The sequence below is a fragment of the Balaenoptera musculus genome, chromosome 17 (genome assembly GCF_009873245.2).
Source record: "Balaenoptera musculus isolate JJ_BM4_2016_0621 chromosome 17, mBalMus1.pri.v3, whole genome shotgun sequence".
NCBI classification, from domain to species: domain Eukaryota; kingdom Metazoa; phylum Chordata; class Mammalia; order Artiodactyla; family Balaenopteridae; genus Balaenoptera; species Balaenoptera musculus.
The window spans coordinates 57,682,072-57,707,299 of NC_045801.1; the positions used below are offsets into that span (position 1 = coordinate 57,682,072).

Genomic DNA, 25,228 nt, shown 5'->3' on the forward strand with positions numbered 1-25,228 from the left:
AAGATAGTAGCTGTCTCATAGGACTATTTGCCAGCATCAAATGAAGTAATGTTTGCTAGGTATTCAGCACAGTGTCTAATATCGAGTAAGTTAGTGCTGAGCAAACGGCAGCCATTATTATTGAAAGGAAAACTCAAAACACTTGTGACAGGAGAGGATGGCAAATGAACCTCCTGTTACATCTAAACTCAGAGGTAGAATCTTGGTTATCTCACGTGGGCAGGATATCTGTTCACATTCCTTTAGTTATTGACGGAGAGTGGACTCAGGTGTCCTCGCGGTTGGTGACAGTCAGCCCTTCCTTAACTCCCTCCTCTCCGCCAGCACACGTACACTGAATGGGGCTGTACTGCTAAGAATTTTCACAGTTAAGGAAGCAACACAAAGAAGTAAGAGGAAATGACCTTGATCTTTCATTTCAGAAAGTTCAATTCAATTTACGTAACCTAAGTCCAGAAAACTTTTTGAGGGAGAGAAGTCTGGGTTATAACAAAACAAGGGTGCAATGTGTCCAAGAATTATGGATAAGATTGGGGCCTTAGGTATCTCTTGTAATGGGCAGAAAACGGTGGGGCAGCTCCAGGAAACCAAAGAACACCAAATCAATTAAAATAAAGCAAAACAAAATTTTTCAAAATCCTCTATAGCAGTGCTTTTAGTTTGTATTCCTCTGTATGACATGGTCCATCAGCCAAGGCTGCTGAAGCCAGTAGATATGTGAACTTTCTGCTCGGTATGTTAGTAAGTCCCTTTCCCCTCCTCCTTCTCCTATAGATCAGTGCTTCCAGCGCTGCCCTGGATAGGATCTACCTGGATTTTTCTGTGGCTGTTTCTTGCAGAGTTACCATGGATAGTTATCCAGAAGCAACTGCGTCATTTTTAATTTTCAGATGCTCAAATTAACTTTGGCACTTTGTGAAATTGTGTTGTAACTTGATGTTTATATTTGTGCTCTTAATTTTCTTTTGTGAAAGAGCCAAAACCAGTCAGGAGACAGCAGGGGAATAGGATTGAGAAGGGAAGGCCTTGGCATTGAAAGGGTAATAGAGCAATACATTCCTTTTCAGATCTCTTGCCTTGGTGGGACACATTTGGACTGTGTGAACACAGACTCCCTCGGGGGCCCATAATCACAAAAGGAGGGAGGCCTGTTGCATTTGTGGAGTGTGGCGTTTGGCTCAGTTTGAAATGCCTCAATTAATGGCGTTAGTACTTTTGCAGCCACTGGGGCTAAATGAGATTACCCAGCCTAGGTGTCAAGTGCATTCCTTTAGCACAATTAATGGGGTGAAACAGAAACAGAAGGCAGTACAGAACGTTCTCACGTGAGGCCGCTGCTCAATGATGAAGACCTGCCTAACCGGGCCAGGCTACCCTTCAGGGCCACTCGCTTCCATGAAGCCTTTCCTTACACGCTGGTAGGGATTGTTACAACCACCACTGCCTCAACTCATGCATTAGTAGGATCTAATAATTATACATGTTTCAAATATTTAAAGCTCAAGTCCATGGAAAAAAAATACAGGATGAGAAGTTGATTATGGAAAGAATTCCTCACCAAGAAAATATGTCTGCCTCCCAGTTTTGATTCTTCCTCATACGTACTCAACTCTTAAATTCTTCCATGGAGCTAACAGCCCTGAGGGCTTTGACCTCAGTTCCTAGGGTCTCTGGAACTCCACTGCTGCAGAAAGTCATAATTCTTCTTCCTTCTTACATAGCCTGGCATCCAGATATCACCACCTATAACCTCTTTAACTTTGTTCCTGGGGAGAAATTGATTCTATGAATACAGCTTTAATCTCCCAGTCACGGCCTCACTGGTTCCGATTCTAAGATTTCTATCAATAAGCAAATAAGTATTTGGGCCAGAAAACTGCCTTAAAACAGAAAATGAATGTGAGGATGTGTTATATAAAGGTAGAAGCATTTTCCTTCATTTCAGTAGGAGTAAAGTTTTTGCTATATGGTCGAATAGGTATTCTTACTTTATTCCTTGTTTGGGCAGATTAGCAGAAAGGAATCTTGATTGACTTATAGGGAAGCTGGAGAGGTGGGATTTGCTAAAAGTTGTTAAAAATAAATTGTTTAAGGGAAAAGGATCTGACCATGGAGGAACATTTCTGAATAGCATGTACCTAATGTTGAAGGTCACTGAAATGTGGAAGTAGAAAATGAGGGCATGATAATGACCAGCAGGTATAATGCGAATGTCAAGGCAAAGTATTTATAGAGCTAAGACATCCAACATGATGTTCTGGGAGATGCAGAACATCTCCATCTTGCTATTGTAATAGCGGAGCCACATTGATGGTGAACACCTATTCTAGGCATAAATTTCCTCACATTGAACTCAGTATCACTGAAATAATTACAAGAGAGATATGTGAAGGGAAAAATAATGAGATGGTGAGAAGAATTATTGTACATTTAGGAACACTTTAACTATATAATTTTCCAAAGAGGTTCATTACCATTTCTTATATTACTGAGTATAAGCATTTAATTACTGTATAATGAAATGGAAGATAAATTTGAGTTAAGTGGTATAATAAAACTCATTTTACTTTGGGTACACAGAGGAGATTTAAGACTATATTTTAGATAGTGCTAGTTTTTATTTCTCTGTGTTTTGAAGTATACACATTTCTACCTCTCTATTTCCTTTTAAAGTATTTTTTTTTTGATGGACCATTTTTAAAGTCTTTATTGAATTTGTTACAATATTGCTTCTGTTTTACGTTTTGGTTTTTTGGCCGTGAGGCATGTGGGATCTTAGCTCCCCGACCAGGGGTCGAACCCGCACCCTGCATTGGAAGGTGAAGTCTTAACCACTAGACCGCCGGGAAGTCCCCATACCTCTCTATTTCTTGTCCCTTTTCATCATTTGGATATATGTCTTGCCTTCTGGAACCATTTATCCGACGCTAGATCTCCTTGTACCTAAGTGCTTTTACGGTAGTAGGTTAGATGATGTGCCTCTAATTATTTGCTTTACTGTTAACAATGAAAAAACATTATTAACCCAGCTAAAGTCACAAATAAAGTCTTGTTAAATATGATGATTGAATATAATTATGTAAAACAAAAGGGTTTAATATTCACTTTGTGTTGAAGAATCAGAAGCACAATAAGAAATTTAAAATGACTGAAATCCAAACACCTTTAGAATGAGCCCTTCTGCCAGAGTCTGTAGTGCATTTACTGTGGTTAACTCCTAGGAAAGAATCACAGGGGTGCTTTTCACACACGGGAAGAGTGTGGACCACGTGTCACATTCTCTAAGGAGCAGAACGCTTCCTGAATGTTGAATTGTGAATAATCCAGCACTTTAGCTCATAATCATTGCTATATAAACCACCCCTCTTTTACCGGATTCGGCTTTAGTTGCCATCTACAATGTGAGATGCCGACAAATGGAAAAGGTCAGCCTACCATGTTTGGTGACAAATGGTCCACTTCGAGGCCATATTATTAAAAATAAGCAACACAGATTTCTTTCGGAGGTTTGATGACTTTGGAGTTGATTGTGCCAGTATTGTCAGTATGCCAATTATAGTTTACTGGAGTGGTTTGAATAACTTTCTTTTTAATTTAATTGATTTTAGCATGAGATTTTATCAATATCATTCAATTCCTTAAGTTTTCATCATTGTTTTTCATAATACTAATTTTTTGAAGCCACTTTTAGTTGGGCTGAACTATTTATATATCTGTTACCTATCAAACCACCTTTGTAATTTGATAACTAATATTTTATAATGTTTAAAAATATTTATGAAATGTATTATACAGTAACATTTCAGTATCTGTGTTAATGAGAAGCTTTCTTTATAAAATCATGAGTTTGCTAGATCATCATCTCTGTGGAATTGGAATTGGATGTGTTTTTACACAATAATAGCTGACACTTTCACAGTGCTTGTGATATAGAATAACTCTTTTAATTCTCACAATAACTCCAGGATGTAGGTCCTATTGTTAGTCTCATTTTACAGATGGATAAAATAAGACATAATGAGATTAGTGACTTGCCCAAGGTCACACAGCTATTAAGTGGCGAAACCAGACTTTGATCACAGGCATTCTCCTTAACCATGTGTTCTTAACCACCATGCTTTTAAAGATGATCTTAAATACTGTGCTTGTCTTGCCATAATCACATAATTTATTGTCCAAACTGGGATACTTACGAGAGTGAGATAATAATGATAACCAAACAGTAGGAATAAGCTGGGGTTGTCCTGGGCCAACTGGAGTGTATGGTTAGCTTAGCTCTGCTGCCTCTCACTAAATAAATGTTTGTTGAATGAATAAATGGATAGATGGATAGATGGATGGATGGATGGATGGATAACCGAAGCGTTCATATCATTTCATCCGCATGGGTAAGCTGCTGTATGGAAACTTTAATTTCAAATAATGAGCTTCAAAGCTGACCTCATGAGGTAATGTGGTCTCATGGAGGTGAATACTGATTCTCAGAGATAATCAAAGAAGGAAGAAAAAAATCAGGAAAAGGACTTATTCCTTTTATAATAATCTTCTACCAACTAATCAATGGAGCATTAATTCTGGTTCAAAGGAGCCTAAGGGAGGAGCATTTAACGTAGTGACCAGATGGTCAGTGCTGCAATAGTATCAACAGATGGAGTGAGGAATTGGGGAAACTGCCAAAACACTGAACACAAAGTGAATTTGAGCCCACATGGAGGTGAGTCAGTGGCAGCCCTCCAGCTCTAAATCCAGCAGGCTCCAGCAGCACAGCCTAGGTAGGTCACTGCTTCCCAGACATGATCTCTAAACTCAGGTCCCAGAAGCAAGTCTTTCAAGGGTACTAATGGAGGGGGAGGGGTCTCATAACCTTTTTGTTTTAAAAGCCCTATCAGAAGTCATATTTCACCTCTGTGAAATACCTCTGTGTCTATCTTTATCCTTACTCTGAGTTAGAATTATGTTAATTTAGTGAGAGAATGCTTATTTTATGATAATCAAAAATATTAATTGGCAGTTATAGATGCTTTGATTATAACCATGACAAAAGGAATTGATTAATACTTATTTAAATGTATTATGTTTGGTAGGCGGAATCTTTACAAACTGTTAGCTTGTAAGAAAGGAAATGGAACCAGGGCAATATGAGTGTTGCCGGTCACTCGGCTAGGTTGGACATCTGAGTATTTTTGAAAGCCTTTAGCGACTCCTCATTTCTTAGATAAAATGGAGTTTGAACACCTAACCTGGCATTGAAGGCCCTCCACGATCTCACCTCACTACTCTCCAACTCCCTACCCAAGGCCACTAGCCCAAACTACTGGTCTACCCACTGCCCTGAAAACACACTTTCTGCACTCTCACCTCTGGGTATCCTTAGTTCTGGAACCATTCTCTACATCTAGAACACTTTCATATCTTCTCTATTTATCTAACACTATTTATTTTTCTAGTCATCCAGCTTTTTAAAGTAGATATTTCTCTGAATATAGGCTGTGATTCACAAGGAGTGAAATGGTTTTAACTTCCCAATGACCTTCTTTTTCATTTGAAGTCAGAGTCCTTAAAAATGCTACCTCTGACCTCAGTTCCTACCAGTCTCCCCTTTCTCCTTCTACTCCCACCATACTGTCCTCTGTGTTATTTCTTGAATAGTCCTAGCATACTCCTACCTCAGGGCCTTTGCACTTGCTATTCTCTTTACTTCAAATTCTGTCCCCCAGAGAAGAGTCCCATGGCTCACTCCTTACCTTCTTGCCTTTTTTTCAAATGTTTTCCCTCACTATCTTCATGCTTCTTTTCAAATGTTCTCATATTCAAGAGGCCTTTTCTGACCACCGCATATGAATAGCACTTTTCACCCCAGAACTACCAGTTCTCTTTGTCCTGCTTTATTTAGTACCATCTTATTGGGTTGGGCATGTGACCCCACACAGGTCACTGAGACTCAATTCTAAGACTTCTGTTAGAACTATTAGGAAAGAGAAGCTCTCTTTCTGCTGGAGTTGCTAATTTGTGAGAAAAATAATTTGGGACTGACTGAAACAAAAAATCCTTGGTATTGAGACCAATTAGTTGCAGAAAGAAATGATAAATGTAAAAAGAAATATTGAGCTCCTGGATCAAGCTGTTTTTGAAGCTGTAACACTCTGAGGATTTTAGTCCCATACCCTCTTTTTGCTTCAGTTAGTTGAGTTGGGTTTTGGTTATATGCATGTCCTCACTTAGATAGTTACTGAGATATATGCACTTGCTAAAGGCTCTGTAAAGAGAATTAAAGAATTTAAAGAACTCTCTTTAAAGAGAATTAACAGTTCTTCACATGAGTGCTAATTAAGTCAGTACAAGCCAATAGAAAAAAAATCAATTAATGATTTCTTAAGCTGTCACTTTCTGTTAATTAGTTGTATTTTCTTCTAATTAAAACCCTAGTACCTGGACATAATCTATATAATGATTTTTTTGAAAATCATTTTTTTGAAAATTTTAGTAAGAGCAGAAATGTGACAGAACACTGATTTTAAAGGGCTCCAAAGAATATTTCTCCTGGGTGTCGCAATGCTGGATGATTACATTTGTAAATGTCTTTTAGCCACGTGGACAATTTCTAGTTAAATTCAATTGTTTAAATGTGTAATTGTTGATAATTTATTGTTGTCAGGGTACATGAATTTTACCAGAATCAGTAATTAGTTAACTCAGGGAATTTTATGAGCACATCCAGTTAATTTTGATCATCTCTGTGTTTTTCTTTTTCTTTTAATAATTTCCTTCAAATTAAATATACCAGCAACATCCTGAACTATGATGTTGAATTTTCATCTCTAATTTTCAATTTCAGGTCAGTTACTGACTTCTAATCAAGCCATGGCATCTCCATATGTCAACCTATGACCTATATTCACACCTGTTAGCTATAAGATGCCAATGCTTCGGTGAGAACTTAAATTACCTTGACTGTAACATGCTCTCTACTATTGTAGTTAGTTATTCATATTTGTTGGCGACAGTCTCGAAGGATTGTAACTCTGAATACGTTAGTTCAGTTTTACTATGAGAAGAAAGCTATAAATGACAACAAAAAAACCTGATAAATATTTCTAAAGCAACTTCCTGTATGTCTACTTGGGTTAGTAGCTTAGTTTCCTTCCTTTGAAATCCAAATTGATAACAACAGTAATTGGTCAAATACAATAAATTATATGTAAAGAAATACTCACTGGATGTAAAGAGAACTTCACCTGAGTAAAAATTGAAATTGTGATCAGAAAGTTACATGATATAGGAAGATTTTGCAACCACAAAGATTAAAACAAAAAGTATTTTTGGTTCAGAAAACTTAATCTAGGATTTATAATCTCTGAGCCTTGTTATTTGATGCTACAGTTATATATGTACATATGTGTGAGTGTGTGTGTGTGCATGTAGGTATATATAAACACATATACATACACACACATTTGGGTTTGTTCTGCACTCCCTGTTAGAGAATTCAGTCTTTAGGAGAAGGACTATTTTCCTTTTCTTTGTAAGTATCCAACATAGAAATGTTTAATGTATTGGCTAACTTTTTATAAACATCTAAATAAAATTTAAAAATCATTATAAATACAGAGTTTCCATTTAAGTCATGAGACCATGCATGGAGCATATTCTAGTGACTACATGATTCTAAAAATATATCATGATAAAGTCAGTGGAAAATACAACATAGGAATGAGTTACCTGCAGTAATTTATTTGGGTTAATCAAGAGCATCTCGATGGGATGGACCCCCATAATCACACAGCTGATACACACATATTCAGACATAACTTCTATCTCTATGTATACAGTCTTAGGGATTTCTGTATGCCCTCCATTTTTAATACCCTTGGCTTTTCTTATTCAGCTGATTGTGGAAAATTAAAGATTTAGCTCTGTAAGAAAAAGCTCTTTAATACAAACAAGGGCCAATGGAAAAAAGAAAAAAATGCCTTCAAGGCTTAGAAATGGGTAGAGGAAGATACTCATATATTCCCGAGAGGGTTCTGATCTTGGATGAACCAACTTCAAGGACAGGGAGTGAGGCCTTGGGGACAGGGGCAAGCTTCTGGCCCTTACCCTGGGGTGAACAGCGTTTCTGGGCAGGAAATATCTCAGAGGGAGTATGTGGTGCTTTCTAGTTCCGAGCAAAACCATGTACTATGCTTTGGGGCAGGACGCAGACTCTGAGAGGAAGGGCTCACCACTTGGGCACCTCTCCCCACCACAACCCCTGGAGTTATGGTACCTAAGGCTGTGCTTTCTTGACAGCAAGGATAGGCTAAGGCAGGGAGGCTTTTATCAAAATGGGTCCAAGATGGGGGGAGGGCACTAGGGCACTGAAGTTCTTTCAGTGTCTGAGATCTTTGGTTTTAACTAGCCTCAAAGCAGCAGGTTTTACTTGAAGTAGCCTGGATCTATGTCTAGAAGACCTACATGTGCAGGTTCAGACATCATTGTCTGAAATTCTGATGGAAGTGTGTGTGTGTGTGTGTGTGTGTGTGTGTGTGTGTGTGTGTGAAAGTGGAGGGGTGGGGGAGGGGAAGGGAGAGAGAAGAGGAGAGAGAGAAGGCAAGGAAAAGAGGAAGCAGAATTTAAAAACCTGTGGAAAAAGTTACCTTTCTTCTTTCCTCTGCAGCCTCCAGTTTCTTCTGGATCTCCTCCAGGGACAGATCTTTCTTCTTGGGAGAAGCTAAAGTTCGTGGGGCTTCTGAGATAGGAGATGGTGGCTTTAAGATCAGCTCAAAAGCCTGGCCGGAGGCACGTTTGTTGATTTGCTTCACTTCCATATCTGAGAGATGAATATTTGAGAAGGTTAAGCCCACAGAACACAGGCATGGGTTTACTAAAATAATTTGGATTCTGGCAATTAAAAGTAGCCTTGTTATTCTGGCAAAGATGAGTAAAGTACTGCATATGATCATTTACTCTACATTGTTTGAACATATAAGACCTCTTTCTTTAGTATAATTATGGATATATTTTAACTGGATAAATATTTACAGTGTTGGGAAATTCAATAATGTCCATAGGGAGTTGAATCATGGTAGGAGTGCCCAGAAAAAAATAGCCTGAATCGATTTTAAACTAACTTTATTTTCCTTTTGAATAAATATGAGCCTCATATGAAAAGCAAGGAGCACAGATTTAGATTTATTTATTTTTTTGGAAATTAGCATAGCTGGAAACATTTTCAGATTAAATAATGAGGAAAATAACAAAGTCCTCCAGTTCTCACACCTAATCCTGTGGTTAGAAATCACAGGAGCTGTGTTGGAACCGATGTAGCTCCCTGAATGGTTGGAAATACTTGGCGCAGTCAAGGCTCATGTGCAAGACATCCTTCTGGTTCCTGTTTTGCCCTTCAGTGTGTCTGTTGATCTGAGTCATCAAGCAATGTAATGTCCACTCTGGGGAGGGCACTGTGATGGGGGTCCCTGCCTTCAAGGTGCTTACAGTCTAATGAAGACAATAAGACAGGGTACCATGGTAATATCTTTGCTTCTACTTTGTTGCTACTTAGAATGTCCTTCTTCATCATCATCCCTCACCTGTAGACAGGAAGCGGGGGAAGAGGCATTGTGGTAGGGGAGGGAGGGGGCAACATCTGCTTATCTAATTTATACACTCTGTACATTTTAAAAATATTTAAACTCAATAGCTGCATAATATGCATAGTAATTAAATGGGCAAAAACCTGAAAATAAATGCATAATATAATTTATAATGTAAAATAATATAATTTATAATATAAAATAGAGTGATAGCTAGCGCCTGCTAGGATATTAGTGTAATTACACAACTTATAGCTTAGTAAAATATACTGATTTTTGAAAGCTCATTGGACAGCTCTCACTTTTAGATGAGCGTTTTTTTATTTTGAACCCCAGACTACACCCCTCTCATTTCGGCCCTCCAGTCCTTGTTTTGTCCTAGGAACCCACCCAAAGTCAGGCCAGTCTCTGTCGTGCATCACAATAGTATTTGAAAATAGTTATGATTTTCCATTTCAAATTTTTTCCCCAGTCTAAAGCATTCTCAGTGTCCTAAAGTGACACTGTTTCTAGATCTTTACTACTGCATCACTCCCTAATCTCACAGGGCTCACTGATTTATTAATGTCCCTTGAAAATTGTGGCAACCAAGCTGGCCAGGTCTCCAGACTAGTTCTGACTAGAGCAGAGCAGAATTATAAATTAGCTTCCATTAATGTTCTTTTAGCAGGCTGGTTAGTGCACTTTCAGTTTGTGGTCAGGTAAGACCCCAGGTGAACAGGAACTGACCTTACTTAGACCTGTGAATGCTAACAGATCATATAGACAAAGTCAATTCAGTATGTTAAAAATGATGTGGCTTTTTTCACAAATGTAAAAATATTTTAAATCTTCCTGAAGGCATCCAAATTTGTACTTATATCTTAAGTACAATTCTATAAAATTTATGGAAAAGGGTTTCAAGAGAACAGACGCAAATAAAAATCACTTATTTGATAAGGTGATGGGATTTTAAATGGATAGAGTTAGAGACACTGAAATCAGAACTGCCTGTATTTGCATCCAAATATTAAGCCCTGCTTACTAGGGTGTGATACTGGGAAGGTTAATTCACTTCTTTAAGCTTTCATTTCCTCATCTAAAAGATGGAGATAAAAGGCACCTTTCTCATGAGACTGTTGTGAAGATTAAAAGATGAAGGATACTTGTCCAAATTAATCAAATTATATACATTAAATATGTGCAGTGATTTGTAGGTGCCCTCAATACAGCTGTTAAAAAAATTAAATTGTAAAGATGTTCCAAAAAAAAAGATATAAAGGATACTAAATGTAAAGCACAGGCCATAGCACTTAGTGTTTGTAAATGTAAATAATAATAATTATCATTAATTCTTGTTATAATATTTGTCTACAATAAACACTTCACATTATTACCTAATATAGAAAGAGAAGACAAGGTTAAAGACTTTGGGAATTTGAAATTCTCTACCAGTTCTTTTAGGAAGCAGTTCATGAGCTATGTTAAATTGTCTATTTGACTTCTAAGTCTCAGTTTATATATAACTTTTGATTTTCGTTTCCCTCTCTCCAGTCCCTAAGAGGGCAGAAACCATCACTGTCTTCTGTGTCCTACCAGTAAATGCTGCCTTAGCGAATAACCACACTGAGTTCCACTTACTGATTATTTGTACGTTGTAATTCTCTTCTACTAGGCCATGAGTGCCTTGAAGAAGAGGCATGAGCCGTATGCATCACTGGAACCTCAGTGACAACACATGGTGAGATACAGTCTCAGAAGAAACATAGCTGGATTACTAGTCACAGCCACATTTAGCAGATTAAGGATAGGACCAGTGTATTTGTTGACTGAATGAACTTATATGAAGTAGACATGGGGCCTGCATTCTAATGAGAGTTTTGGTTGGAAACCAAAATCTTTTTGCATGAAAGACATTTCCTTGTGAAACAGTTAATTCATATTTATGATGCTTGTGCCATGATAGAATCAGTTTGAAAGAAAAACGTCTTTGAGTCCTGGAATATTTTAAAGGCATAGAAGGGGTTAACTGCCATCGATCCTTTCACCTTACCTTTAATGGATTTCCTTATACATGTGGAAAAGAAAATCGTTGTGAGCCAAACAGGTAGCCAAATATGCCTCAGCGTTATCTACTACATATATAACTGCATCAAACATTTTGATTAAATGCACTGAATTAAGTAAAAATGGTATTGTTGATAATGACAGCTACCATTTTGAATGCTTACAAGAGGCCAGGCTCTATGCTAAACATGAAACCATTTAAACCCAACAACACCACTGGGAGGAAGATACTAGAGTTAAATCGGGCTCAAAGAATCTAAGTTACTTGCCCGAGGTCATGCAGATAGTGGCAGAACCAGGAAGGTAATCAAATTAAGTAGTATGAATCAGGATAAATCAAACCAAAAGGGTTTTACTGCAAAATAAGGTTCATAGCTATGCCAGTTCTTCAGGATTTTCTTTTAAAATCCTCTTTATCTGGGGCTTCAGTCATAGGTCGGTTTTACTATTGGAACTTATTAGGTTGTTGACATGCACACACAAAATACGGGGATTTTATAAAGACTACACTAAAAAACTGCGATGGTGGTTGATTTTCTCTCCTGAGTTTTCTAACTACAAAGCATTTTCTTGCAAATTGTGATCTCTAATTACAGCTTAGCATATCATGTTATTTGCAAAGAAAAGCCTCGGACATATTGTGGATGTTGACATGTTGGATGCGATGGCTAATAAGCACTCAGCCATGTTTCTTAAGAGACATTAATGTGCTGTTATTAGCATCAAACTCATACCGTCTTGAGCAAACGGCAATCAATAAGACTCGTTAGCTAGACCTGGCAGGTCAATAGTAAGATCTACAAAATATTGATTTAATTATACCAGGAACTGTGAGACAGAAACAAATATATCCAAGTTTTGCCAACTGATCCAGCCAGCAGGGGCATTTCTACTGTAGGCATCTCACCATCGTAAGTATAGATGCTGATGTTGCGAGGTTCTGGGTAGAAGCAAGAGCAGATCAGTGACAGCATGGACAGCTCCTTCATTTTTTCCTTGTAGGCTGAAACAAAAGACTCAAGATTAGTATCTATCATTTTCTGAATTTCCTCTGAACGTTTCTTTTAACCTGAGTAATAATTGTAGCCTCCTGCAGAATGAATGTTGCCAGGGACACTGCCCTCTTTCACAAAATATAAATGAACGAAAGATGGAAGCGGACTCTGGGGTGCATATTCCTTATTACAGAGGACATAAAACACAAATTGTGGCAGGTTAGATAAGAAGTGAGAGAAAGGGAGCTAGAGAAAGAAAGGAAGGTAGATGGAAATGAGATCCAGCAGGGTAGGAGGGAGAGACAGGAAAGATACGGAGGAAGCAGAAACAGACAAAATGGGCAAAGAGAAAGGTCCATTCTAGTACATGTGCACTAGGTCTGTTGTATGTAAATCAGCTTCAGGAGGTGTCCTTTGTGGTTGACCCTGAATGGCCACATACTCATTTGGGGAGAGTCAGAGAACTCATCAGGATAGTTATTAAGCAAATATTGATATATCCTGCAGGGACCAATGTTGCTTATTTCTCATCATCCCAAGTGCACTTTTTTTTTAATCTCCCTCTTTCCACACACACCAAAAACCTGGACCTGAGATCTGATAAGGAGGTCTCTTCCTCTCTGCACACTCAGTTTGGATGCCAAGCAGCTGCTGGAGTTCAGACCTTCCTCCCCTTTCACTCCCCCCAACCCCCCCGCCCCCATTTCATTTTCCCCTTTGTCCTTCAAGAGGTCTCCTGTCCAGGCAACCTTAGAGGGCCTCTTATCACGTTGGTCATCACTGGGACAAGTGACGACCAGAAGGGGATAAAGAGGTGGGATCCTCTCACCTTTGTTGGTTATTTAATTAGCAAAGTTAATGAATTAAGGAAAATGGAAGAAAAATAAGAGAGATAACGTGCACTAACTTGTGAGAAAGTATAAACAAATGGTGATGTCCTAACATATTGAACCTCACAGGGAGCAGGTACCTCTTGGCAGGGTCTTCTGATCATTATGTAACCCATGGAAGAGGAGTACCTTGGGAAGGCGAGAATCTGCAGAAGATTGTTTGGGCATTATTGCCAGGTGCCTTGTGCCAGAATAGTCCTGCCAACACCCATTCTGAGAGATTTTACTGGATGCCTTTGGAATTTTAGAAGGCTGAAACCATATTTCTTTGTCCTATGTGTCTATTTAGTTAATAAAATTATGTCACTTATAAAGGTCCAAACCGATCTTCACATGGATGTTCAGTGTGAATCACAATATCTGTCACATAAAAGCATTTTGTGGTTCAATGCATTTAATTCCATGAACTGATTAAAACCAAAACAGCAAGCCTTTGTAGGCTTGTACCTTTTTCTGGTAAGAGGATGCCAAATGGTACCAAAATATTTTGCAAAATTAAGCACATATTAGAAGCACATGTTAAAGACATCAACTTTATTAGAGAAGGACAATCCAAAAGCAAAATAAAAGATATTCTGTCTTATAGAAAAGGGAACCTTTCTATACTGTTGGTGGGGATGTAAATTGGTGCAGCCACTATGGAAAACAGTATGGAGTTTCCTTAAAAAACTGAAATAGAACTACCGTATGATCCAGCAATCCCATTCCTGGGCATATATCCAGAAAAGATGAAAACTCTAATTTGGAAAGATATATGCACCCCAATGTTCATAGCAGCACTATTTACAATAGCAAGACATGGAAACAACCCAAGTTCCCATCAACCAGTGATTGATTGGTTTAAGAAGATGGAGGGGGTACATATATATATATAATGGAAAATTACTCAGCCATAAAAAAGAAGTATTGCCATTTGCAGCAACCTGGATGGACCTAGAGAATATCATACTAAATGAAGTAAGTCAGACAGAGAAAGATAAATATTATCTGATATCTCTTATGTGTGGAATCTAAAGAATAATACAAATGAATCTATATACAAAACAGAAACAGACTCACAGACATAGAAAACAAACTTATGATTACCAAAGGGGAAAGGGAGGGGGCAGGGATAAAGTAGGAGTATGGGATTAACAGATTAAAAACTACTATGCATAAAACAGATAAGCAACAAGGATTTACTGTATAGCACAGGGAACAATATTCAATATCTTGTAATAATCTATAATGGAAAATAATCCGAAAAATATATAAAACAGAATCACTTTTCTGTACACCTGAAACTAACACAATATTGTAAATCAACTATACTTCAATAAAAAAAGATTTTCCATTTTATAGAGAGGTAACAGATTAAAGCTGTAAAAGAAAATGAATTCCTACTGAAGAAAACATTCCTCAACATCTGTCCTCAGTTTCCTGGAGATGAAGTTCACCATTTTTCAGTAAGGTCACTGATCTAATTAAGATTGATAAAGGTGTAAACGTTGTCAGGAACCAACACATTTAGAGCCCATGTGTAATATATAACTGTGACTGATAAAAATGTTTGTTCTTTCCTCTCTTATGTGGTCTGGGGACAAACCCCAGCTCATCTCCGTGGGTGATTTCTTTAATGGCATCCTTACTTTGATTATTTTTTTTAAACATCAGGGCCTGTGAGTCTACATGGCACGACTCTATCCAGTAGTAGCCATTGCATAGATTTTCGCTGATATAGTTGCTCTGATCCTATGGAACCCCGTAAAACCAGTTGCAACCACAGCCCAAACAAATTCTGATTGTTTTCATGCAGCAAAGGCATACTGTGAAGATGGGTCTTCTTTCCACTTGCTGCAGTTGCCCAAGATTTTCCCCAGATGGCATTGCCCTTCCTAATCATCTCCACTCATCTACATCCTTCTCAAGATCTGAATCCCAATTCAGATCACCCCTCTTCAGTGTTTCCCTCTCTTCGGGGTACTCCTACATTGATCTCCTGTTGTCCTTAGTAGGCTATACTACATAATCATGATTATACACTGTTATACTTGATTATATACTGTTTCAGGTCATTCACTACTGGTTTTTGCTGTGTAATTTTTGCTTACTAAACTAAACTCTTTGAAGGCAAATGTTGCATCTTACTCATTTATGAAATAATTTACAGCATAGTTCTGAATGGAACAGAAGGCAGTTGCTTAATAAATAGTTGTTGGCTATTTTGCTCACTGATTTTAAATCAATCTCTCAATTGACAAGTATCAATATTTATGATCACCACCTATGGTCAAGAGTTTCTGTGAGGCATTATGAAATTAAAAAGATATAATATATGTGTCCTCATTCTTAAGGAGCTTTCAAGTCAGGGAAATGAAGTATATGGATATAAAAAGTGATAGAAACACATGCAAAATAGGGTAAGTGTCAAATAGAGGTAGATGATTTGTACTAGAAATTCAGAAGAACCTCAAAGCCCTGGGGCTGTGGGGAGGGTGGTCAGCAATGGCTTTACAGTTAGAGTTGCCAGATTTAGCAAATAAAAATACCAATACCTAGTTCAGTTTTAATCCAAATATTGCATGGGACATACTGAAAACCATTCCTTGCTTTTCCGAAATTCAAATTTAACTGGGTATCTTGTATTTTATATGGCAACCAGAGCAAATGGACCAGGATCATAGGGTTGAGGAGGGTTGAGGAAAGCAAAGAAGAGAGGAGGTATATTTGTTAGTGTTGACATGGAAGTGGGTTTATAAAGAGACCATATGGAAAACTTTTGTGAGTGGAGCAGTGAGTTTACATAAGGATGGATGACTCAACTCAACTCCAGGGAGCATAATTCACTTCCAGGTCTTTGTGAATGGCCTTCTCTGTGTTTCAGGAGACAGCTTTTTCATAGACTACACTACAAAGGGTTTTTAGAAGTTGTGTCCTGATAGCAAGTCTTCTTTGAGGTCAATTTTGCTCCAAGATTTTGGGTAAGATGTTTTGAAATTTTGCTCATGTAAAAGGGTTGCTGGGACTTAAAAACATTATGTGTACATTAAAACGAACATGGATATATACAAGAATGTTAGAATTTCAAGAATTTTAAATGTGTAAACTTAAAAGAAATTTGAATTTGAGAGTTTAGTTTTGAGTCCACCCTTAGGAATATTTAGGTGAGAAAGTTTGAAAAGCAGAGTTGGCAATGGGTTGGTTCGCTGTTAAGTCCTGGTTTGCCTGCATGATTCTGGTTTAAGCCCATTAATAACATTAATAACATCCCCATTCACGGTCAAAAAGTTTGGCTATTACAAGTCATCCTAGCAATAGGAAGCCATTGAACGTTTTGAAAGTGGAATTACCTGATAAAAGCTCTTCTTAGACCTGGATTTGGTCGTTTTATGCAGGAAAGACCCATCACTAGGAGACAGACTTAAGAAACAATTGAATAAAGTTCAGCAGGTAATGCAGTGTGGTTTTGGGAAATGGTAGTGCAGAGGAAAAGGGAAGGGAAGATGCAGGGGACTTTATGAAAGATGAATTGATAGAAAAGAATAACTAAATTTGGAGTCAAGGGAAGATGGAAGAGAGTGAGAGATCCTCATGGATGGGTAGCCAAGGGAAGCTTTCCAGAAAAAGGGTCGCTAAAACTGAGTCCAGTAGGATGAGTTTGCCTTGCAGAAAATAGACCATGGGTTGAGGTACGGAAATATATATAATTTGGATAAACTTTTTTATTGACAATAAAACAAATCCCAAGCAAATGTGAATGCTATTAGAAACATATTATTAAGATTTCACTATTGAAATTTCATACTTTGAATTGACAATCATTTTCTTCATTGGTTTTTGGAAGTCAGCATATATTAATCTTTTCACTATACCCAACACCAAGCAGAGTGTGCATGTTTGTAAGGATGCGGGAGGCGATAGGTAATTCCATATAATGTTTTTCATTGTTGGTTGCATTTGCTATTTACTATTAATGTTTACAGGTAAGTGTATTTCTCTAGTAAATTCATTTAAAATTCAACCCACATGATGCGTAATGATTTTAAAGCAATATCCACTTAACCTAATGGTGTATGAACGCTGATATTTTTTCCATTCTTCTATATGGCTACAATGAACTATGAATAATGGCAACAGCTGCTACTTGTTGAGCACAAACAGTGTACCAGGCATGGTGCTAGCTGGCTGCATGTATTTTCTCATTTAATCATCTCAACAATACGATGAGAGGTACTATAATTAGTCCAGATTTACAGATGAAATTAAAAGACTCAGAGAAGTGGTGTAGCTTGCCCAATGTGCAGTAGATGATAAAGTGTGGAGTTTAGTTTGAATGTAGGTCTGTCTGACTCTAAATGCTTTGCTGCTAATGTTATTCACTTCCCCAAGAATTTGCTCAGATGTATTACACTCACCTTCACCATCTACATATTGTTTTTAACTAGAAAATAATGCATATTATTACTGATTTTTAAAATAATGAGTTCAAGACTTTTTTCTTTCCCATTTTTTCTTTGGCATTTGTTCTTTAACTTTATTGACTACATGGCTATAGGTAAGTGTAGGGGTTTATAGAAAGAAAATGTAACTTTTCTTTTACTTGTGGATTTTACTCGGTACAGAGATGGCTAGAAAACGCAGGAACAGTTTCTCAAAAGGAACTTTGAGTATATATATTTTTATTATACGAGTAAATATATCCTTACACACTCATATTCCAGCTAATGAGATAAAAAGAGAAAGTGGTAATTATCTAGGTATTTTAGGAAAAAAATACTTTTGCATCAGTTATTTGGATTATTATTTTAAGGATGATATATTTTGGCAGGCAATCACCTAAATTTTCTCAATTTTTTTTTTTGCTTTTTCCTGTGTGTGTGTGTGTGTGTGTGTGTGTGTGTGAATCTGGAGATTGTAGTCCTCCCTCGAGGAACAAAGAGTGGTTGAGGAGAACAATACAAACCATACTAGAGATTTAATTATCAGATTAGATCTTGGGATAGATTAAAATAGCAGAGATTTTGTTTACTTAGTAAAATATGAAATAGACACACACATATATATGCATATACATATGAAATTATTTCTCCCATTCTTCTAAATATATATCACAAACTCTAAGCCCTTTGCTCAAAATTTCAAATACATCTTAATTTTATACATTTTGTGCTTCAACAAGACAATAATCTATATTATTCATGACAATATACTCCATTACTTTTGAAAGGCTTGAATAATTAAAAATAAGTGTTTTTAAAATGTTCAATTTTCTATTTCACCTGGCTTGTGTGGGAACGACCATCAATATGAGTTCTCATACTTCCTTTGTTGTTATTTGATTTAGAATCAGTAGTATCACAAAAATGTCTTCCATTTATTCATTCTGGGCAAGATTTTATTTGACTCAGTTTTGGCTAATGCAGAGTATAAAAAAGAAGTAATATGTATTAGACTTCCTGTTAACATGTGAAAGACAGTTAAGGAATGCTCTGAAAATGTCATTAATATACTACTTTGGAAGAAAATATCTCATAATCTCTGAATGCACTACTGGTCTGTGTCCCCACATAGCAGTGTTAACCATAAGAACAAAGTCATTCAGGGCACTCATTGCCTGACCATGGACTTGTGTTTTGGGGGCTCCGATGAAGGATGCTCAGGGTCTGTTAGCACATTGCTTTTCCTCCTTTTGTTTCTCATGTTTTACCTGCGATCATTGATCATTTTAGTCAATTTAGTTTAGGGGGTAGGGGTGGGGTTTCTTGGCAAGTCCTAAGCTACTCAACTTGGAGTCAACCTAAATTTCTTCTTTTGAAAGGTCTCTGGGCAGAAAGTAAAGGACAAAGTTAGATGATATACAGAATGCAGGATGTAAGTTCCTTGCAATGATTTTACAGCAAGTAGATTTGCATTGGTTTCTAAGAGATTTCATTGACAACATTTTTTTTTATTTGAAGCTTTCCAATGTATATAAACAGTGAATTAAAAGCACCTCTTTCTTTGGGAAAAAACGCTGTCATTTCCAGGTAGGGGCGTCTTTAGGATCTGGCAAGTTGGGGGCGATAGTTGTGGACATTCCTGGTAGTCCTGGTTGCTGGTGCCAGGGTTTAAATGAGAGATAATGGGAGAAACAGGGTACTCTGCTAATTGATTCTAAAAAGACTCAAGACTTACACCCACAGTCATTAAACACTGAACCCACACTCTACCACTGATCTCCTAGATCTGACTTCTCTCTGTGCCTCCTATTATCTGTCTTTAAATAGATGGGAATCCATTACCTATAAGCTCTTTTTTTGATGCCTTCTTTATCCATGTCATAAATTAAGCTCCTGCTGTTCATCTTAACTTGATTTTGGCCATATTGTGTTATTGTGTGTGTGTGTGTGTATGTGTATGTGTATTGTGTTTGGTAGCCTGATTGCTTTGAGGTCCTAGAGCCTGAGGTCAGATTATCTTCTAAAAGTCAAATCTATCATCCCGTTTAGAAATACTTTCAGGAGTTCCATCACTGTGATTTTCTTCTTGAAAGATGAAACAGACTAAAATGATTCTATTTAAAACATTCGCATACTATCTTGGCTTCAATTTGGACCCTAAAAAAACCTTAGCTTGATGAATATGTAATTGAGAATTCAACATTTACATGAAAAAGAAATCTCAGATTTTTCAAGATCTATTTTAACATCCCAGAAGATCAGTGATATGAAGTAATGTTCTAGATATTTCTGCCATGATGATGTAATGCTAATTAGTTTAGTATAAATATGGATTCAGTTTGTATTTATTCCACTCACATCTCCCCACAAGGATTATGATCTCCTAAGCTATAATAACCAGGGAGGTTCTGAAAGATTAATATTTTGATCAGCCAGAGCAGCATACTTTTTCTGTAGGAACAGATATCAAATCAAATAAAGGAACATTTAAGAAGGTCAAAGCTGTACAACCCATCATTGGATTTTACAGAAACACATGAGGCTCTTAAATTTCAATTCCATTGATTCTTGGCTAAACAATTGTAACAAGGAAAAGAAATTGGGTGACATGAATCAGTCCTTGTGATCAAAATTGTAATAAAAGCAGTAAATTGTATCAATTTGGGACCTCACCTTACTCTTGATTCCAGGTCAAGCGCCTGTTGAGTTTAATGAGAATTCCGCTGTATCATGCAGGGTCTTGCTCTTTTATCTTTCCCCTGATAAAGAAATTCTTGTAGTTCTACATGGAGACCAAACTACGCTGTGGTTTACAGGAGTAATGGGAGCACTTTATTCTGTCTGCAATTCAAGATTTTATCAGCAAGCCTAATTCTGGGTACCGAGGGATGTCTTTTTCTTAAGTCACCAGTAGTAGTCACAAGCCTAGGATGATAGCTAAATTGGTTGGGACTTAAATGAGACAAAGCCAGAGAGAAAGAACAGAGAGACCATTCATCTGGCTGAGTGGAGTTCTCGTAGAGGAATGACTCTTTTCTCCCCTTCCCTGCAGTCTCCTGATGGGGAGGCAACCTCCATTTGAGGGCTGCCATGATGTTCTCTGAATTGTGTCTCCACAATGGCTGAACGTGACACCCAAGAGATTTAAATCTCTTCCCATTATTTTTACAAAATCCGTACTACTTGTAATAGTTACTAGCATCAACTGCAAATAAAAGAAGTATTTAACTTGCTGTTATTGCCAAATAATACTTATCAAGTTTCCATTGAATAGAATCCTTATCTGGGTAGTATACAAATTGTCCTTAGAGCAGTTTTTCTAAATTTTTTCTTAGGAAATGAATGGCATATAAAAGATTAATAGACAATATTTCAGGAAAAGGCCACAAAAGCCTCATGTAGGAGCCAGCATTTTGCTTGCTTCCCAAAACCTAAGGAGAATTCTAGAGTCTTACTCAATGAAACTTTGTAAAATGCAACAGTATGTAACATTTACTCAGTAGTGCTCTAAAAGTTGGATTTTAAAATCATATTTATTAGAGTTCTGTTTTAGTCATCCATTCAAAACCTATGTATTAAAAGCTTAGGTAACTGGCTTAGTGAACAAAAACTGAGCAGTCAGGTAAATTTTTTCCCCTGAATGAAAACAAGTCTAGTGACCTTGTTAGTCACACTTAAGTAATATGTCCTACAGTCACTTTGTGTCAAAGAGAATAGAATGAACAAATATATATTTAAAAATATAGGAAATATAAATATTGTCAAAGTTTAGAATTGCCACTGATATTTAAAAAAATGAGCTATACCATTGATTGAATATCTCTGCGAGTATGTGAGTGTACTGGAGCCTTTGAGATGAGTGTGAAACCTCTTAATATTACGGCTTCCACTGTGTAATTATCTTCAGCATCCATTCTCGAGGCAGCTAAATAGCGTGGAAGAAATCCTCAGGTTAATGTAGATATGCCATGAAAATTGCTTTTTTGTTTTGGAAATCAAATGCTGCTTCCTCAAGCTTTGCCATGTAAAGACTCATTTTCTGAAATAGGATTCATCCCATCATATACTAGAACTTGAATTAGTATAATTTTCTGCCAGGAATGAAAAGCAGTCTAAAAAGCAAGTAAGAAAAACGTCGGGAGCTTCTGAATTCCACAGTCCATTTTGTGTCATCACTGTTACAAACAAGATTAAAATATAAAAGACAACTTGGTCCAAGAAAAGTTTTCTAAATTTTCTTTCTTTCACATGCGTTTTGTTTCTTCTGGAAATAAAAGCTCTTCTAAGAAATGGTAATTTTCAGTGATGCAAAAGTTTTGTATGCTCGTGCTATGATAAATGTAGTTTTGTTAAGTTATTGTTTTTTGCATGCCAAAGTATCACTTTGCCTTTTTTGTAATAAAGTAAGTGGCTACAGAAAGGATAAAGAGATTGAAATTTGGGTTTTGATTTATTTGAAATAAGCAATACACATCACAAAAAAACGCAGAAAGATTTAAAAAGTAACCGTATGTTCTCTTACAGGTGGATTTCATAATACACTTAACGTATAAGATACAAATAAAAATACCTGAGCGATCAGGAGGGTTTGTTCATACTTTGAGGAAACATATTATGAAGGTTTTTAGTTTGTTTTGGTTGTGCATTTTGTTTTTCTACTTTAGTGAAATCTGGTTGACCTGGATTGGTGAGCAGTTTCTCAAAAAGAGTTACTTTAAGGTCACCAATATAAATATGTTTAGATTATTAATAAGTCTGCATTTTGTCTAATGCAATTGGAATCACTAGTCTTAGCATCGTAGAACTGGAAGGAACAGCAGAAATAATTTAAATAATCTAATGATAGTCTCATTTTATAGATGAAGAAATCAAACTTAATAACCTTAGTATTATTAAAGGCCTTCCCCCACTTTGGGGATGGTAGGTGGTGAGGTGGTGGTGATGACAGGGACAGAGGGGAAAACAGCAATGGGAGAAAGGTGTAATGAGTGGAAGTGATGAAAGCCTTTTTAAAAAATAATCATCTTTCTTCCATATTTGACTTTTTCTCCTGCTTCTAAATCTGGTTGTACATTTTTGATGTTGGGTGATATAAAGCAATTTGTTTGCATTGTGGCAGTTTTTTTTTTTCCTTTCCTGAAACCTAAGGATCATTGATCTCCTCTTCCAGACCACTTGGAACAGCCTTTCAGAGGGCTTCACACACTTTCATCCTCCTTGGGAAGCAAATTCATCTGCATGTGAAGACCAGTGCCTCACGTATACATACAAAATTCTTGGAATGCATCCAGAATGGTGGTACTTGCTGCTTCTGCTGACCAAGGCAATATATATGTACCATGTATTACTTGTAGAATTCCTCCATTACAGAATTTTCATGAAGAATGGCATTTCTCTTTTACTTTACAAAATTATGCAATGTGTTGCCATTCTAATGAAACTACGCTCTTGGATAGTAGCTCAAGTCTTAATTAACCCCATGTTTCAGGTAGGAAAATAAGTATTAGATGGTGACTGGATTATATGACCTTTGAGGTCTTCTCAGAACTTAAGATTTTTCTGTTAAGAACTTGAGCAAGTCATTTAATTTTTCTGGACCTTTTTTTTCATTGACAGTTGGTTATTTCCAAGCTCTGGAATTCTATGATTCTACAAATTTAGCAAATATTGTCTTTAAATGAATTAACTTCCTCATTACACGCAGATTCATTTTTTTGTGTTTTCTGCATTAAGGGCTTTCTTTACCTACCTTCTTTTAAACAAATTATTTTAAGGCATTACATTTTTAAAGAAAAGGAAAACTTACTCTTCATATTTCTGCTTTGTAAATTGTTTCCTCTTTCCAAATCTTGGTATTTCATAACAAATATTTACATGATAGACACAAAATGTTATATATAATGTGATTCATAAAGCAACTCATCATTTGAATTTCAAATTGTCAAACTATTTGAGCAAACTTAGCTTTTCCCCATACTACAAGGAAGATCTATTTTAAATATATATAAAATATATTTTATGATTAGGCAGAATAGGTGATTCATAAAATATGAGCTTTTTGGATGCCATCTGGAGCCCGTTTTGAATTCATGATACTCATTCCTAAGATATGAGAAAGATTACATGTTGGTATAACTGGTTGAGTGAGATAAGAATAACCTATGCTTCTTATTTTCTTTGTGGCAGCAAGTACTACAAGACTTGGTCATAAACACTCCCAGTAAAAAACTGAAGGTAAAATGGTATCAAGTGTTTGATCTGCATAGATAAATATGAATCTGAATTTGGCATAATAAATTGCTGATATTATTTTAGAAATCATAACTTGCTAATACATAATACTTAAAGGCACAATATGGGCTTTCCTTCATGTTCTGTTTTCTCTAGATTTATTCAGCCTAAATACATTCATAAAAAAGTGTACTTGTGGTTCGGGATATTGCTCAGAATTTCAAAAAGCTGGCCAAGTAATAATGTGTAGAGCAGGACAGAGGATCTGTGTACCAGGATGTGGTGACAATTCAGAAATGTCTCCAATGGTTGACTCATGCAATTCCATAAGGCTGAGTTCGCATCTCCCTAAAAACAGAAGTGACTCAAACTCAATGGTTTCCATCCAAAGGGCTTTGAGTCTCTTCTCCTTTCAAAGACACAGTCATGTTCCTGGCTTGTTTCACAAAGCTTAGCCCTTATTCCTCTACTGTTGGGTTCGCTGCTAATCATTTCTTCCCAACTATATTTAAGTTTCTTGAGGGCGAGAGAAGGTGTCTCATTTAATGCACGCATGTAGTTATATGTAGCAGTTAAGGTTCTATAAATGCTTATCTTTTGGTGGCTGAGCAGGAAGGAGCTGTCACCAGCTGCAGATGATACCCCCTTGGATCTGTCAGTGGCTCAGCTGGCTTCCCATTGAGACTAGGTTAAGAGTGGGGATTAGGAGTCCAGATGTTGGAGCCAGATTGAGCTCACCGATTCTCTCCACTAAATTTACTAACTTCCTTTTATGCTAGACTGGTATTTCTGGGTGCTTTGAAGTGGCCTACTCATCTCACTTAGCCCTTATCCCATAGTTGTAGCTATGGCGATAGTTTCAAAATGGCACTAGTTAGTGGCACAACTGTAATTGCTTGGTTCCCAGGCAAAATTTAAGCAGACACACCTACCTCAATCTTTCATAAGGTCAACTTCATGACAACAGGTAATCACCTCTGTCTATGCACGGAGAAAAAGGAGGCAGGTGAATGTCTCCTCTGCATTCATTTATATGTTCTGTTGCTTTTTTGGCCACAAAACTGACTTAAGATGAG

At 37.0% G+C, this 25,228-nt stretch overlaps 1 protein-coding gene across 1 annotated transcript in view; it reads right to left on the reverse strand.

Annotated features, from left to right (window-relative positions):
- Positions 1–25,228, reverse strand: part of STMN2 (stathmin 2) — a 50,995-nt gene that overhangs the window by 11,389 nt on the left and 14,378 nt on the right. The window contains exons 2-3 of the mRNA XM_036830738.1: positions 12,526–12,621; positions 8,637–8,809 (exon numbers count right to left, since the gene is read on the reverse strand). Coding sequence (XP_036686633.1) covers positions 8,637–8,809; positions 12,526–12,621 — 269 coding nt within the window. The remainder of the gene's footprint in view (positions 1–8,636; positions 8,810–12,525; positions 12,622–25,228) is intronic.